We start from the raw sequence: 16,269 nt of genomic DNA, 5'->3' as shown, positions 1-16,269 counted from the left end.
AATGTTTCTGTTATTAACGTAATAGGAGACACAAACGAAATAACGATGAATAAACGCTTCGAATAAACCAAACGATGCAATGATGTAAGATAAATCAATTTATTTGTAAAATAAAATGCAGCACAACGTAGCTAGCTCCGTTACCAGGCGCCAAGTATCGGTACGTCTTTCAAGTGAGCAAATTGTAGCTACGAGTGAGCAGGTATCCGCGACAAATTTTTTCCAACATCCCTGTTCATGAGATATACGGCAAGCTGGTAGAAAGATGTAGCTGAAGGGCTCACACAGTCCGTTTACAGGCCTCAACTAGTACAGTTACAGCACCATTTTTATGGTAGCTAAGGCGAACAGCGACATAGCCATGCACGATAAAATTGCGTGAGAGTAGAAATATACGATGAAGTGACTTAGTCAGACCATGATAACTGTTAGATCGATAATGTCAGGGCGTTGAACAATGTCATTTGGATTAGATAGCTAATTAGTGAACAATGCTAATAGCGCACGTTGCTTGATATCGTCTGACCTAGTAATTGGCACCTTTCAGGTACAAACTAGCCCGGCATATGCTTCAGTTACCTACCAATGACATGAACCTCTGAGGTTCATATGGCCCGCCATTGTCCACATATGTCCCGTGCCATCTTAAAACTATCATGCACACGGGCATTATTACCACTCATGAGTGTTATACCTAAATAAGTGCGTCATGACATTCAACCGAAACTCGGTTGATCGCATGCCAGCGAAAACATTTAGAAGCTCAAATGCCCGTTCGGAGATTCCATAGCCCACTGGGCGCTCCGATTTCACCGATAAGCTGTGGAGCACAAAGCGCCGTGTCAAGCTCAGCGGACCCGGCCACTCCCAGGCCCCGTTGTTGGTGTCTGCAGTCACAGCGTGGGGTCCATGACCCGTCCCACGAACAGGGTGAGTCCAGTCCCAGCGTCGAACAGCGCGAAGAAGAACGGCCGGTCCACGACGAACGGCGGCGGCTTGGGCCCCAGCCTCCGGTAACCGATCTTGATGGCTGAAAGGAAGGGAACCAGACTGTGATGCATGTGAAGGGGGTAATTCAATAGCTTGTTACGAAGGAAGCCCGATTATCGGCATTTGGCAGAGAGAACCTGGTGATAGTACATGAAAGTACAACCTCTGAAATGGGAACCGATGAGCTGGTGGGGGAGGGAACCCTTTGGTCTTATTTGTAATAAATTTACTGTAGACTTGACTGCACAACTTTTAAGGAATAAAGGCCGTTCTGTAAGTGGTCGTGACTGTGTGATCAGTTCAGTGCAGTGATATATCTGTCACGCCCCCCCCCCCTCCCCGGCTCTGTACCCCAGTGACCACACGGCTCTGTCCCCAGAGATGATCACACAACTCTGTCCAACTGACCGGTGACCGCCGACGCCACGGTACCCTCCTCGTTGACCTCGATGACGGCCTTGTGGATGGCGTCGGTCACGTGCAGGTTGCCGCCGCGGCTGATCCGGCTCAGGTCAGCTTTGCCAGGGTCAAACAGGTCCTTCAGGCCCATCTGTGGTGGACGGTACGAGAGAATCATTGCCATGAGGGATCGCTTATTGCGTGCATACAAAAGGTAGCCAGGTGGTGACCATCGGCTGGTCCCAGTCCTTTCATTTCTAAATACCAATTTAACTTCGTCTCCATTGAGGTCACGTCTGCTGAACGAACCACAGAAAGTGTGTCGGAGACATAAGTGACATAGAGAAGCACAGGCTCAGAACGATCAACTATATAGTTCCTTCCTAATTTCGTGATTACGACTCACTGTGTGAAGGACGCGCTTCAGGTCGATCCTTTCGTCAAGTTTGAACCTGGGCATTTTGATGTTGAAGGCGCGATCGGGCTTCTTGGCTGCCTGGAACACCTCTTGAAGACTGGTTTTGGCCAGGCCCCTCTCCAGGGTGGCCATTCCATCCTTTCTGAACGGCAGAATGATCATCATGTGGATCTTGTTGCCCTGAGGACGAGATGGAATATCGCGGCGCTCAGTAAGTAATAAGTGTCCAGCCTTGAACCAGTGGCTCATGCCAGTCATCGTATAATATGGGATGCAAGTAAAATTAACAATCATTGCATATTTTGTATGTGTATAGATTAGTAGCCATGGGCCAACAGCAGAAACGAGAAGGAACTGCTCGGCTCGATTTCCAAGTAGGCCCGAAATGCATATCCTGCAGAAAGCTAGGTGTTGAATCCAGACCAGACCTTGCTGTTGTATCTATCAACAATGACTACGCCAAAACCATGCATCCCACAGTCGGCAGCATCTACATCTGAGAACCGCATGACATCACCAACACCATCGCGTCACCTCTACATGAGAGCGGGTCCGAAAGCGTGGGTCATATTGCATGTTTTAAGGTAACCGGAGGACCGCTCGAGCTGTATCAACACCTACCCAGACAGGGATGATGCAAGCTTGCATTCCCCGCTTGCAGAGAAGGCTTCAACGATAGCTCTGAAAGTTCTGAACAGTAACTAGAAGGATACAGGCTCTCCTGCGAAGGACAGCAGGGCGATGTGGGAGCATCAACTGATAAGGCATTAAGAGGACTTTGTAGGACGATAAGTACTTAACCTCCTTGTAAGGAAGACGCTGAGCTAAGCATTCTTGAAGGGCAGCAGGATGGGACGAGTATCCCATTTTGGGGGGAGGGGGGTAACAGGAGGGTGCAAAGCTCACCCACCTTGAAAGGCAGCAGGGTGGGACACTGACAGGTACCTACTCACTTTGTTAGGGATACCAGGAGGGTGCTAGGTTGACCCACCTTGTAGGGCAGCAGGAGGACGCGGGCCTTCAGCTTGGGCAGCCGCCCGACGGGGAACGGCTGCTTGGTCTGCATCATCTGCACGGCCCGATCGCCGTCCGGGGCGTGGAACGTGCCCGGCACGGTGCTGGCCCGGTCGAACTTGGACAGCCAGTCACCCTTGAAGTAGACGGCGTTTACCAAGACCAGTCGCGTGGCGCCGTTGATCATATCTGTGCCAAAATTCCGCGGGTCAGATGAAAAGAGAACAACGATAGTGGAAGGGACGTCTATCTGTCTTACGTCTATCTGACCCCAATAGACCCTTGATAATCCCAGCGGACCATTGCTGGGGAAGTGCCAAGCCCGTAGCACAGGACATCAAGTCCGTATGTTAGAGTAGAATCGTTCAGTTTCCCTGATCCGTGCCTTCCACTTCCCTTGCATACTGAGACTTAACCCGCGACCGCCTGGGGGGGGGGGTCGGATCCGACCCCCCCCCTCCGTTTTTCTTGAATAACTCATGAACCACTTTCGCTATCTACTTGAAACCTGGCATACCTTCTCCCCCATCAATTTGACGTCTCCTGTGCAATTTTCAAGAAAAAATTTCCAAAATTTTTTGAGATATATTGATTTTAGTGATGTAACTACATGGCGTTTTAGTCAAAAAGTGGTAAATGTTTAAAAAATCGCCAAAAATCAGGGTTTAAAGCAAATTGCAAATTAAGGACATGAAAAGACGCAGCTCAACGAGTTCTTTAAAATGGCTATCTCGGATTTTCCATAAAATGCGTTTTTCACCCCTAAAAATTCAAAAAACTATGTTTTTTGGAAAACAGCTTATAAAATCCAAAATTTTGGGAATTTCCAAAAAACAGGACTATATGTTATAGAGCTCTATTAGAACATTAGATGCCCCAAATTTCAACTTTCTATCTTGATTTTTGACCCCCAAATTGTAAAAAATAGCTCCAACATGCATAGGGCATGGTGACGTCATAAGCATTTTCGTGAATTAGAGGCACTTCTGAACATCGCATGTGAAAACAAATGGCACCACTAGATTCCTGGGACAAAGCTCGTCTAGAAAAGTGCATTTTTATGTCAAAAATAAAAAGTTGAAAAATTGACCTTTTTTCTCAGCCCTCGTATAGTATAAACGATTTTTTATGCTTTCAATGCACACTTATCACCAGCACAGTGACTTGGGGTTACATATAACCATTACCATCGGATTCGGCGTGAAAAATAAGCCATAAAACATGTGTCGCACGCCCATGTAGCAGAAATTGAAAACCGTGACCTTTCGTGACCTGACCTGACCTTGACCCGTACTTAGTATGACCCCTATACGCACATGGTACCTTCACTAGGCCTTTGAGGTCATTTTTGGTGAGTTTCGAGCAGCAGCTATCGATTCCGCTGTCCGTAAGCCTAATCATGCAAAACCCCTGAATTTGACCTTTGACCTGACCTTGACCCGAAAGTTGACCTCAATCTTAAAATCTTAAGAGTGCTTTGGGAAGGTCTCGTAGAGACCTTTCGAACGCCGCCTCGCGGGGCTCGATACGACCATTGGTTCTCGAGATAACAGGGGGGGGGGGGTCGGATCCGACCCCCCCCCCCCCAGGCTGTCGTGGGTACGGAAATAGCCCAGGCGGTGCCGGGTTAAGGCCTGGCTACACTATGCGTTTTCTTCCTGCGTTTTTTGCGTGTTTGCGTGTTTTGCGTGATATCGTTCTAGAAAAAAGAAGGATATTACGTTTTTGTGATGTTTTTCACCTTAAATTTTAGTTACGTAAGAGTTATATTAGCTTTTGTATATAACCAAAGTAAAAATTATATAGTTTATAACTTTTTTCCTAGAACGATATTACGCAAAACACGCAAACCTGCAAAAACGCACGCAGAAAACGCATAGTGTAGCCAGGCCTTTACGCGGCTCTATGAGCGTGCTGATGGTGCCGCGTATGTTGACTTACGCGGCCGTATATTGACTTACACGGCTCTACGAGCGTGCTGATGGTGCCGCGTATGTTGATTTACGCGGCCGTATATTGACTTACACGGCTCTACGAGCGTGCTGATGGTGCCGGGCGTATACTGCCTTTCGCTGCCGTATATTGACTTACACGGCTCTACGAGCGTGCTGATGGTGCCGCGTATGTTGACTTTCGCGGCCTTATATTGACTTACACGGCTCTACGAGGCACGAGCGTGCTGATGGTGCCGCGTGACTTGACTTACGCTGTCTCCAGTCTCATATATTGACTTACACGGCTCCACGAGCGTGCTGATGGTGCCGTTAGTATCCTCGCTGACGCGGCTGTTGATGGCGCTGGCCGCCTCCTGCGGCCGATTGAAGGCCAGCTGTTTGATCTCGGCGCCGAATATACGATCCATGAAGCGAGAGAACCGGCCTCGCAGCCGCATCCGGCGCGCCACGTACAGCCGGTTCGTCATGCGCAGTGCGACGCTGCTGTAGCGCCTCTGACGGGGAGAGAGAAAAGGGACAGCAGACGTCAGAGTGCTGACTTATAATACACATGCGTGCGTCTATCTGACGCTGGAGGGAGACGACGGGCTTCTGAGTTCTGAATTACAACCGCACGTCTGTGTCTGACGGGGAGAGAGAAAAGGGACAATAGACGCCTGAGTGCTGACTCCTGCAGACACACATTTCACGGCCGTATACCTAAGTCTATTTGGCGGGAAAGGGAGGGACGACGGGCTTCTGAGGTCCGTACCTAACATCCGTACACACATCCGTACCTAACGACCCCGTAAATGACGGTCACTGCAAAACAAGATGACTTTACTAATTGCTCTTCACTAGCGGGCTCGACGAAAATATTTTGATAACGTTCACGTATCTTATAAATTATTTTAGGACTTCCCTTAGTTTACGTATGCCTATGTGTTAAGACCGGAGGACCAGGCTAGATTTCATAGACGGTGAAACTAACAATAACTCGAACTCGAACATAGGTATCCAATATTGATGACCATCGATTTGAGGGACACACATACACGGCGCTGTAATAGAATCGACTTCTTTAAGGAAACGTACAGAAAACATTAGGTACAATTTTAATACTAAGGTAGGCATCAAGGCTATGAAACACATAGGAAATTGTATGATTCCTATGGATCTACTGACTCTGTTGACGTAACTCCATCGCACATGCTACAGGTGGCTACTTACTTAGATAACTATACCTAATGGCTAATACTTACCTAAAATTATATTACGATAGGCGCCGCCACGGTCGAAGGAGGGTGGAGTAGACGGGCATTCACTGACCTTAATCCTGCGCAGGAGCGCTCTATGAGCGCGCATCACGGAGGAGCGTCGCTGGCCAAAGTTCATCACGCTCTCCATCTGGGCGCTGGTGTTGCCGCCACTGCCGGCGTACGTCATGGCCAGCGCCGTGCCGATGCTCAGAGGCGAGAAGAACAGGTTGCCCGACTTGTCGTGCTCGGTCATCGTCTGACGAAAGAGCAAAGTGATTCGTCAGTGCGGGTTTGGGGACGCGACACAGTCCGGTCAGTCCGGTCACTCCAAAATTGCACAGACCGGTCATAGCGACAAGTCACAGCCCAGACAGTCCGACACGGTCAGCCTGGTCAGTCCAACACAGCAAAGTCTGGTCACCAGTCCGGTCAGTCCGACACGCACAGTCCGATCAGTCCTATCTGAGTCTGATCAGTCCGAAACGGCACACTCCGATCAGTCCAGTCAGTCAGTCAGTCTGATCAGTCCGACACACCAGTCTGTCAGTCCAACATGGCGCAGTCCAGTCAGTGCGAGTTCCGTGTCGATGCGGTCGGCCGCGACACGTACCAGGCGTACCTGCACACGAAACAGGCTGTCCGGCTAGACAAATATGGCAGACAGCCTTGTTGAATCTCACGGTTTTGCAAACCTGAGCGTCATGCTTGCAGGATTAGCCGTCTAGCGGTGAAAAAAACCAGCGGCTGCAGTGCACAGGACTCAGCCAAGCTTCAAATAAGCTTCAATGAGATACACCTCCCATGATCCTGAAACCAGTTTTTTCACTTGTTTTGCATGACTTTGTCTGCCTGGGTGTGACTGGCACGCCTGCACCATGGGCGCATGGTTCTCGGCGCTGGCCGCCCATCTGCACAGCCAGCCGCTCGCCTCGGAACGGTGCAGCGGTAACTGTGCACAGCGTGACCGGCAGCTGAGGGCCGGCCCGCTGGGCCGCTGGGCGCCGACTGCACTGTAGCAGCCACAGCAGCCACGCCTGCGGCCGGGTGCGCGGCTCGGCGAGCTATCGGCGGAGAGGTCAGCGCTGGAGTTGTACTGACGAGCCGAGAACGAAGAGCGTCAGCTAAACGAGCCAAGTATGTATGTAGCGAGTCAGCGGAAATGCTATACCAGACAGGCGAGGCAGACCTTTTACTCAGCACGCGTTGTGTACCCACAGGACTGAGTGTACTACATACCTAGGGGAGACCCGGGAGGTATGGGCCCCCTGGAGGTATGGGCCATCGCAGTTTTGAAGAAATGTTGCGTATTTTCACACATTTGATGGAGTTAACTGGTAGCAGCCATTCCGTTTATACATCCCACGTGATTTTCAAAATCTTCCTCAGTCTTCTTTGGGAATGAGCGGTGATAAAGCGTTTTTGCCCACTTCGAGTAAAATACGGTACATTCAGAAAATTCGTGATAAATTTGAACCAGGCTCGTTTTATGATGTCAGACCATCACTAACATAAAGTTTTAAGCATGCAAATTAAGACTGGATAGACAATTTGAAGCTTTCTTGCAAGATTATGAGCCGAGATGCCACGCACATTCTGGCGTCCTAACCGGGAGGTTCGGGCCACCCACCCCCGTTGATCCTAAATAAACAAAAATGTTGATTTCATTGAATGTCCCCGTCAACAAGTTTTATTTTTGTCGCGCAAGGTCGAAAATTTAACTTCAAATTTCATTCGAACAGAAAAATATCATTGATCTTATTTCATGATGCATGCTTGAGTTTACCAAAATACATATGGGCCCAAGTGACCTCCATGAAGTAAGCTGTTGGCCGCTTATGCGGTTCCTGGGCTCTAAGAGAGATCAAGGTATGAGTACCAGCTACGAGTATATTCTCATTGTCGAGAAAAGAATATGAAACATGGCAACGGCCCATACCTCCTGGGCCATGGCCCATACCTCCCGGTGTATTTTGATGGATCGAAAAAGCACATGATTTATTGGAAGTTATCTGGAGACAAAATAGTTGGTCCCAGATGCCTAATGTCAGGCAAACGTTGCAGGCGAAAGGCAATTTCACATGCACAGGGTGAAAAACCGGGTGTAGCCACTGCCCACTGGAAGAAAATTGCCTTTTCACAAAACCGGCCCATACCTCCCGGGTCTCCCCTATGTGCTTATCGTCTATCTCGTGTCACAGCCTGCAGGGTGGGACACTGGATAGACAGCAGGTATAGGTACATACAATGCTCGGCTTCGACACGAAAATGAAGATTCAATCGCTATCTCACTAGAACAGATATTTCACAGCCGAGTGATTTATAAATCTAGCCAATCTAGCTTTGAAAATATCCTGAAACAATAAAGTACTATACGTACCCGCGCATGCGTGTCATTCGGACGGACGGCGGTGGGAATGTTGCCGAATCTCAGCCCAGAGCTTACATGCTCGTGATTTGGCGGCTGCTACAAGCATGCGACGTTCATGGAACTATTTTTAGAAGCCAAGGGCGTTTGTGCTCAGGGCGTGCCGCCCTTTATCCTCATGAAGCGGCCGGTGCCGTCGGCGGTAGTGAAATGTGTGTCACGTTAGATCCCATGCAGACCCACGGTCTCTTTGATAACGGCCCGACAGACCCGGGCCATATGCGGTCTGGTCTGGCTATATGCCCGGCCTGTGGTCCAGCTCAATTTGTCAGGGTTTTAAAATCATAATATGTACATGATTATTGATATGATACTATATTAAATTAATTCATGAAGCTAAGAAATGATGAATCGTTTGACCCTAGCCACCACTAAAAGAGAAGGGGTTACCTCACCCATGACCGTTTTTCACGTTTGCTCGGAACGCACTAGCGATAGAGAGCTGAAAACAGGCATACGTACCTAATCTTTAATCAAGTCAAGTCTTGTGAGTTTGTGACAACCGCATTTTCAGGTCAGGTCAGGTCACTTACCACGAGTCTGAGACGTGAGTACGTAATTGGACGCAGGGAGACTTGCTGAATGGATCGACATGCAATTAAACCTCCTTCAGCCAGCTGCTTGACCTAAATAGCTTTGACCTGACTTTGACCTGAGGTTAACACCCTAAGTTGACCTCACCCAAACAAAATTTGTATCTTTCGACGCGCCTGCGAATGACGAACGCAATGTGCCCTAATAACGGCTGTGGCCATTTTGGCGAAGTCATTCACCAAAAGTCCCATCGTTGAAGCACTTGACCTGAGCTCAGAGGTCATCGGTTAACCTAAAGTCTTAGAATCGGATGCCAGTGTCTACGTTTCGTAGGCTCGCGAGAATCTGCTGATAAATTTAATGTCGAAACGGCGAGGGGTGGGTTCCACAACATGATCCACTCCCCATCGGTACCTTATTACCTATGTGTATGTATATGTATAGATAAACGATAGGTGGGTCTGGTGAGGGTAAGGTAAGAACAACCAAATTAAATGCCTTTTCGATTTTCGTATATATAAAGGTGTCAACCTTCGACGTTACAATCGAATATCAAAAACGTCTACCGGAAGCCGTCGAAACTGAGCAGCATTGCCGCAGCCCTGCACGATCTGAAATCTGAATGCACGTCAGTCACGCGAGCGGACCATACTTGGCGCCTTACGCTACCGATGGGCGCCAGGCACCGCTGACGCAGGACCCAGCTCCCTTCGAATGGGAAGCCTCCGTCACTCCTGATATCTGATTTACAGGAACGAGCGGAGGTCGTCCCCGGATTCGATGCGACCTTGCTTGCCGAGTCGGTGAGTCGGTAGCTGAATATCCAGACTGAGACGAAGCTAAGAATCAGACATGAGCATGGATCCGAGAAAATGGATCTGGGATCTGATCCCACGGATCCTGATCTCGGATCCGACGGGATCATAGATCCAGCTCTCAAATTTATCGAGAGATCCGTAGGGATCACAGATCCGAGTCTCATGTTTTGCTTGAGATCCAGTGAGATCATAGATCCTAACTTATTTTTTGTCAACACAGAAATCCCCCAAAAACACTTGTTGCAACTCACTCATAAACGTTCTGTTTTAGTGATTTTATGTGCTCGCACGTCATAATCCACAATTTTGTGGCACTTATTGACACAGAAACCCTTTAAAACATGGTTTCAAATGTTGTGCATGGTGGGATCCACTCAGATCATAGATCCATGTTCTTGATTTATCGTCAGATCGTATGAGATCATAGATCCAAGATGAATTTTTCACATCGGATCCGATGGGATCATAGATCCTAACCTGCAGTTTGCTTCGAGATCCACTGAGATCATAGATCCATCGCTCGGATCCATGCACACGTCTGCTAAGAATGCTACTCAGGTGTCTTCAGCAAGTGGGGGAAATCCCGCCTCCTGTTCCCCAGATCAAGCACATTCTAAATTCTCTTGGCCCGTATCCGTAAATAACAGAGCGTAGTGTCATCGAACAACAAAAATACAACGTTTAAAAAGGCATGACAACATGTTTTAGTTTGTAGAACACTTGACTGAAAAGAGATACTCATAAGCTCCGTCACAATTGTTTGAGAGTTTTGAAAGCATGCGTCGCCGTTGAAACTTGAAAGTCATCTTAACAGCGGTCAGCATCTCGGCAGTGCGGCTTATTGCACGCATGGCGCATTGCCCGCTGCACCGATTATGCAGATGGGCCACCGACAGGCAGGCACTAACAGGGCCGCGGCTCTCGTTTGTAGCGAACAGTCGAAATGACACTACACGATGATACGCGAGTTGGCGGGTACACAGAGGCGCCGCCGGCTCCAGTCGTCCACCGGTCAAGGTCACCTCGAGGTCACGATGCCGTCGTTGGCGCCTGGAGAGCTCAGCGACAACACCCCGCCACACGCCGCACATGCACGAAAATGAAAATATACAACCGAGAAAATGTGAAACAGGATCACAGCAAAATACTGCTCGCAAAGAACCGTATCACATACATTGCTGATTTGAAACGGATGTTTACACTAAGTGCAGAACAAATTAAAATGCAACAAAACTAACGATTGAAGGTACGAGTTGAGCAACTCGAGAAATAATTTAACCAAGGCATTTAAACCATTTGTTTTGCCAACATTCGACCAAGTATGCCTAATAGTCAGTATTAAATGTACAGTCTGTCTTAAAAGTACCGCGCAAAGTGACGGTGGATCCATCAAGCCTGATCGAGGAAGGGCCTGCTTTAATTTGAAAGTCACCGAACCAGTTGACCTGGGGAATGGGCGAGATTGTCAATTGCTTCGGTGACTCAAATTTAGCAGGCCCTTCCTCGGTCAGGCTTGATGGATCCACCGATACTTTGCGCGGTACTTTTAAGACAGACTTACCTAGGTATATAGGCATTAGCCATAAACAGATTCCACCAGGGCGCGGATTAACCCTCGCGGGCCCGGGGGGCGTTTCCCCCCCCCCCCTGGCGAATATTTGCGATAGCTCCCGAACGCTTAGGGATAGGAAAGCGAAACTTTCAGTACCTTTTCTCCCATCAATTTGGCATCTTCTGAAGTAAAAAATTTGGACCTAGCCCCCTTGATGACGTCACAAGGTTCATTTTTCTAGACCCCTGCACGGCAAACTTCGGCGTCACAGACGCAAACTTCAAATAGCTGCTAAAAATAGAGGTTTTAGAGATAAAGACAAATTACGAACACGGTTGTGTAGCGTTTTACCTAGAGAAAAATAGAAAAATAGTTTTGGTGACCTGAGGTCAGAGGTCAGGTCAACGACCCCGAAATGTGGTTTTAGTTTTTCGCAAATAACTTCGACAAAAATGGTCCTAGAGCTACGGCAGTGGTACCATCGCATTCGCCTTGTCAAGCCGCGTCGAATGATATATATTTTGTTCGGAAAAGGTCAAGTTTTATGTTGACCTCATGTGACCTCGAATAACCTCTGGTTGACCTTGACACATGAAAGGTCGTTTATGAAGGATTTGTACCCGCTGATCACGAATCTGGCATCTATTTTCCTCTAAGCCTTCATTTGGAGCTTCCGGATGGCAAAATTGCCTTATTTATTATTACTAACTTGAATTAGTGAAATAGCCTCTAGCAGGGATACTCTTCAGCGACTTTGACCTTTGAGCAGCCTTGTATCGTAAGAGGAACCACAAATAGGGAACTGATAAGCCTCAAAACATTTCAAAACATCTTGAAAGTTAGCACGCAAGATGTGCGAAAAAGTGCCAAGTTTGAGGTCAATTTTGAGCGTGACCTTGACCTTGACCTTTGATTTTGAGCACATTTTCGGAATCCTCAGATTCTCTTCTTTCGATTGACACCCAATTTTGCCGGTTTGATGCCGCCTGCCGTCCTCTAGAAGGCTTACTTTGAGATCACTACACATGTGCCGGTTTTTGCCTTTGACCTTGACCTCTGACCTTGAAAATTGACCTGAGGTCAAAAATTTTAGGTGCTTTAGGATCGTCTCGTAAGGACCTTTCGTTTGGTAACGCTTTTGTTTCCGTAGCTCCCTTATTTACGGAGTTAGACCGGGGGGGGGGGCGAAAAACGCCCCCCCCCCCCAGCTGCGGTGTTTGGGATTACCCCCGGGCCCGGCCGGGTTATAGGTCCGCCTAAAACGGTGTCGCTCTATGCCGCCGTTTGGCCGCGCGGGATACTCATGTACCTATCTCAGGTCAAAGCCGGTCAAGTCATGAAGGCGTTTGAGCAGTGATTATGCTGCACTGAACAGATCTTGTGTATACGTATTCCAGTGTTTCCTAGGACGTCTGAGGACTGAGCCCGCTGAATTCAACAGTGCGCTTAGCGCACAGACGCACCTTATACATGTCCAGGCCGAACTGACTCTGTGCCTCCGCTGCCAAGTGTCGCGGTTTCTTGGCGCTGACGGGGCCGGGCGGGCGGAGCGTCAGGCCCGCTGCCAGCACCAACACCACTGCCGCCGTCCACTGCATCTCGCCGCACTCTGACGGGCGTTCCCCGTCGGCTCCGAGCGGGAACTGCTCGGCGCCCGGGAGCCGTCCTCGGTCACACCGCCGCCAACGCCGCTCCGGTGACGCCGGCCAGTCGGTAGATGGCGTGCGGGCCAACCCAGCCGACGGACTGATCAGACCGGTTGGAGTTTCCTCGTGTCGTGTTTCAGAATTTCCTCCGGCGTGGCTTACACGTGCGCACTGTTCCTCTGATCATGATCAATGGCCAATTCGCAGGAAGGTATGCCGGAGCATGGTGCAACTGCGTTTAATTTAAATCGAGATCAATGTAGGTATCCATAGGTCCCTACCTCGACACCTAGGTACCTACCTAGGTCATGACCTTCAGTCTAATTTAGACGGTAACTTTCAGCCGTAGAGCGTTTCCGCCTGACAAAGACCTTGCAGGTCATACTCATGACCTACGTAGATCAATCTGGAATCTTTGACGAACAATCGAATGAAACTATTTTAAAAGCGATCGGTTTGAGCTCTACGTACATAATACATATCCGTACCCAGTTAACCCGCGCCCCGCTGGGGGGGGGGGGCAGAATCTGCCCCAACCCCCTCCCGTTTTTGCCAATAACTTCTAAACGCGTTACGGCAGCGACGTCAAACTTTCAGAACCGTACCCATGCATCAATTTAAGACGTTTTCTGAAAATTTGAGCGAAATCCGTCATTTTTTTGTTGAGAAAATGACGTTTTAGTGACGTCATGTTCGCCATTTTCGCCTAAAAAACGGCAAAATTTCAAACGCCGTTAACATCTTCATTTTTAAAGGAATCAAGACGTAACAAAAAGGTTAGGTACGTGATTCTACTTTGTCTATCAAATGGCTATCTCGGTTTTTTGAAAATTTTGAATTTAAGCCCAATTTTTTATATAAAAAACTGCCTGTTTTGGGAAAATAATAATAAACCCAAAATTTAAAGTGTATCGAAAAAAAACGGAATATATGTCAGAGAAATGGTCTATGTGCACCTACATACCAATTTTTAGAAGAATCGGTTCAAAAATGTTAGAGATATTTAAAAGGTCTGACGTCTGACGTCAGGTCTGTCTGGTCACGATAAAAGGTCTGACGTCACGATAAACACAATTTTTGAAAAATGATTTTTTGGAAGTTCTAGATCTCGTACGGAAACAAAAATAGCACCATTCGATTCGCCGTGAAAAACTGCATCAGATAGACACCTTTTAGGTCTTAACAACCAACTTCAAAATTTGACCTCACTTGACCTGACCTTGACCTGACCTCGACCTGAAATTCATCCAGAGATGGTCCATATCACTTATTGAGTGTGCCTATTGAATTATATGAATAAAATGACCCATAAAACATGTGTCGCACATGCCCTTTTCTATATTTTGTTTTTGGTGACCTGACCTGATCTGACCTGACCTTGACCTTGAGCTTTGAATGATATTGTATGCAACAAATATTGTCTTGGTAGCCTAAGAACACGTTTTGGGCAATCAGTCTCAGTCTATTCTTCGGCAACTACGGTACCTACAAGGCCGTTAATGTAGAAACTTGCATTTTGTACCCTTGACCTGACCTTGACCTGACCTCTGACCTACTTAAGCAAAAAAAAGTTGGGCTCTTAAGATCCCCCTTGTTGAGAGCTTTCGATTGCCGTTTTCCTCGTCTTTCTACGACCATCGGTTCGGAAGTCCAACGGGGGGGGGGGGGGCAGAATCTGCCCCCCCCCCCAGCAGGGCGCGTATGGCTGAATAGCCCAGCGGGGTACGGGTTAACCCTCGCCGGACCTATTGGTTTTCTACATACGCGCCGGCCGGGGGGGGGGGGGGGCGGGTACGACACTACGACCCCCCCCCCCCTCGCCGTTTCGCCCCTGGTGGAGCTAGCGCGTCGCGGAAAAAACGAGCGTGTGTGCCGTTACGAGACGCAGAGATTGGTACCCGATTTTAAAGTCCTAGGTCAACCGGTGACCTCTGAGGTCAGGTCAAGTGTCCCAAGGTACGGTTGAGTTTTTGGTGAATAACTTCGCAAAAAACGGCCGCAGAGCCGCGATTTTGGCAGCATCGTGTTCGCCTCGCTCAGGCGCGTCGAATGATATACTTTTTGTCCGGGTCAGGTCAACTTGGGGTGTTGACCTCAGGTCAAGGTCAGGTCAGCACCCCCAGGTCACGAAGTTGGTCGAAAGAGGTCATGTCACATATCATTCGATTCGGCAGGTCTTCCCGAGTCCATTGGTGGCTTTCCCGACCCACTAGCTCAATTTGATCAAGAGTTATTGACGAAAAACTAATATGACCTTGATGACGTCATAAATGACGTCACGCAAGGTCAACATTGCAAAAGTGACGCATCTAACCTTGCAAGGAGTGCATCAAATCACGATTCTGTGTGCTTGAGATAGTTGGAGATCGTTCCCGGCGCCAAAATAGCAGTTTTCATTTTTCCCCATTGACTTATAACGGTGAGGTCACGAAAATGACCGGACCTCATATGACCTTTAGGAAAACCTTTTGACCTTTTCTCGAATAACCTTCGAATTAGTCATGATAGGAACAAACTAAGGGCATCATCGTGATCCTCTGGTCAATCCGCATCGAATAATATATGTGTTGACCTCGAAAGGTCAAGGTCAAAGGTTGACCTCAGGTCACGTGACCTCGAGGTCATCATGTATATCATTCGATGCGTCTTGACGAAGTGAACACAATGAGACCATCCGCGCGGCTGTATCTTGTTCCTGTACGGAGTTATTGGCAAAAAAAAAAACTTTGATAACCTTTGATGACTTCACATGATTTTACAGCTGCCCAACAGCAAAACAGACCTCAAGGTAGTGAAGGTTGATCGTATATGAAGTCATGTATGGTATAGGGGGCCATTCCGACCCGTTTTAGTGGTAAAAACAGGGAGTTGATTTTCCCCCATTGACTTATAATGGGGAGGTCGCGAAATTGACCTGACCTTAGGTCACCGACATCAAAATTCCGAGATATGCAAATTGTAGCTACTAATGACCTAATAACATCCTGCGACTTTCAAAGGCCTCCGACATCTACTGTAGCTCTGGCACGGCCTGACAAAGCTGCAAAAAAGTGACTTGAGGTTGGGTCATTCAAAGTGACCTGGTGACCTGACCTTCAAAGTTAGGAGGTTCAAACTTGCACACCATGTGTAAAATTGATGAGAGAATAGTCGTAGGTACCAAATTTACGCGCCGCGGTTTTCCCGCTATCCGCGAAAAACCTCAGGGGGCGGATATCCGCCCCCACCCCGTCGGTGCGCGTGTTAAGATTGCCCTTGTAGGTCATGACCTAGGCAGCGC

General features: G+C 48.3%; 1 protein-coding gene across 1 annotated transcript; it reads right to left on the bottom strand.

Annotated features, from left to right (window-relative positions):
• Window positions 1-80: 80 nt before the first annotated feature.
• LOC122368262 (leukocyte elastase inhibitor-like) lies at window positions 81-13,072 on the bottom strand. The gene is made up of 7 exons (XM_043342025.1): window positions 12,807-13,072; window positions 6,085-6,270; window positions 5,057-5,270; window positions 2,799-3,010; window positions 1,796-1,987; window positions 1,399-1,540; window positions 81-1,030 (listed from the first exon to the last, which is right to left on the bottom strand). The coding sequence occupies exons 1-7, from the start codon at window positions 12,939-12,941 to the stop codon at window positions 894-896; spliced, it is 1,218 nt and encodes a 405-aa protein (XP_043197960.1). The 5' UTR covers window positions 12,942-13,072; the 3' UTR covers window positions 81-893.
• Window positions 13,073-16,269: the final 3,197 nt, after the last annotated feature.

Source organism: Amphibalanus amphitrite, unplaced genomic scaffold, assembly GCF_019059575.1.
Source record: "Amphibalanus amphitrite isolate SeventyFive unplaced genomic scaffold, NRLGWU_Aamphi_draft 000934F_arrow, whole genome shotgun sequence".
In the NCBI taxonomy this organism is placed as follows: domain Eukaryota; kingdom Metazoa; phylum Arthropoda; class Thecostraca; order Balanomorpha; family Balanidae; genus Amphibalanus; species Amphibalanus amphitrite.
Note: the sequence above shows the minus strand (reverse complement) of the source record. Positions and strands in the feature narration are given on the sequence as shown.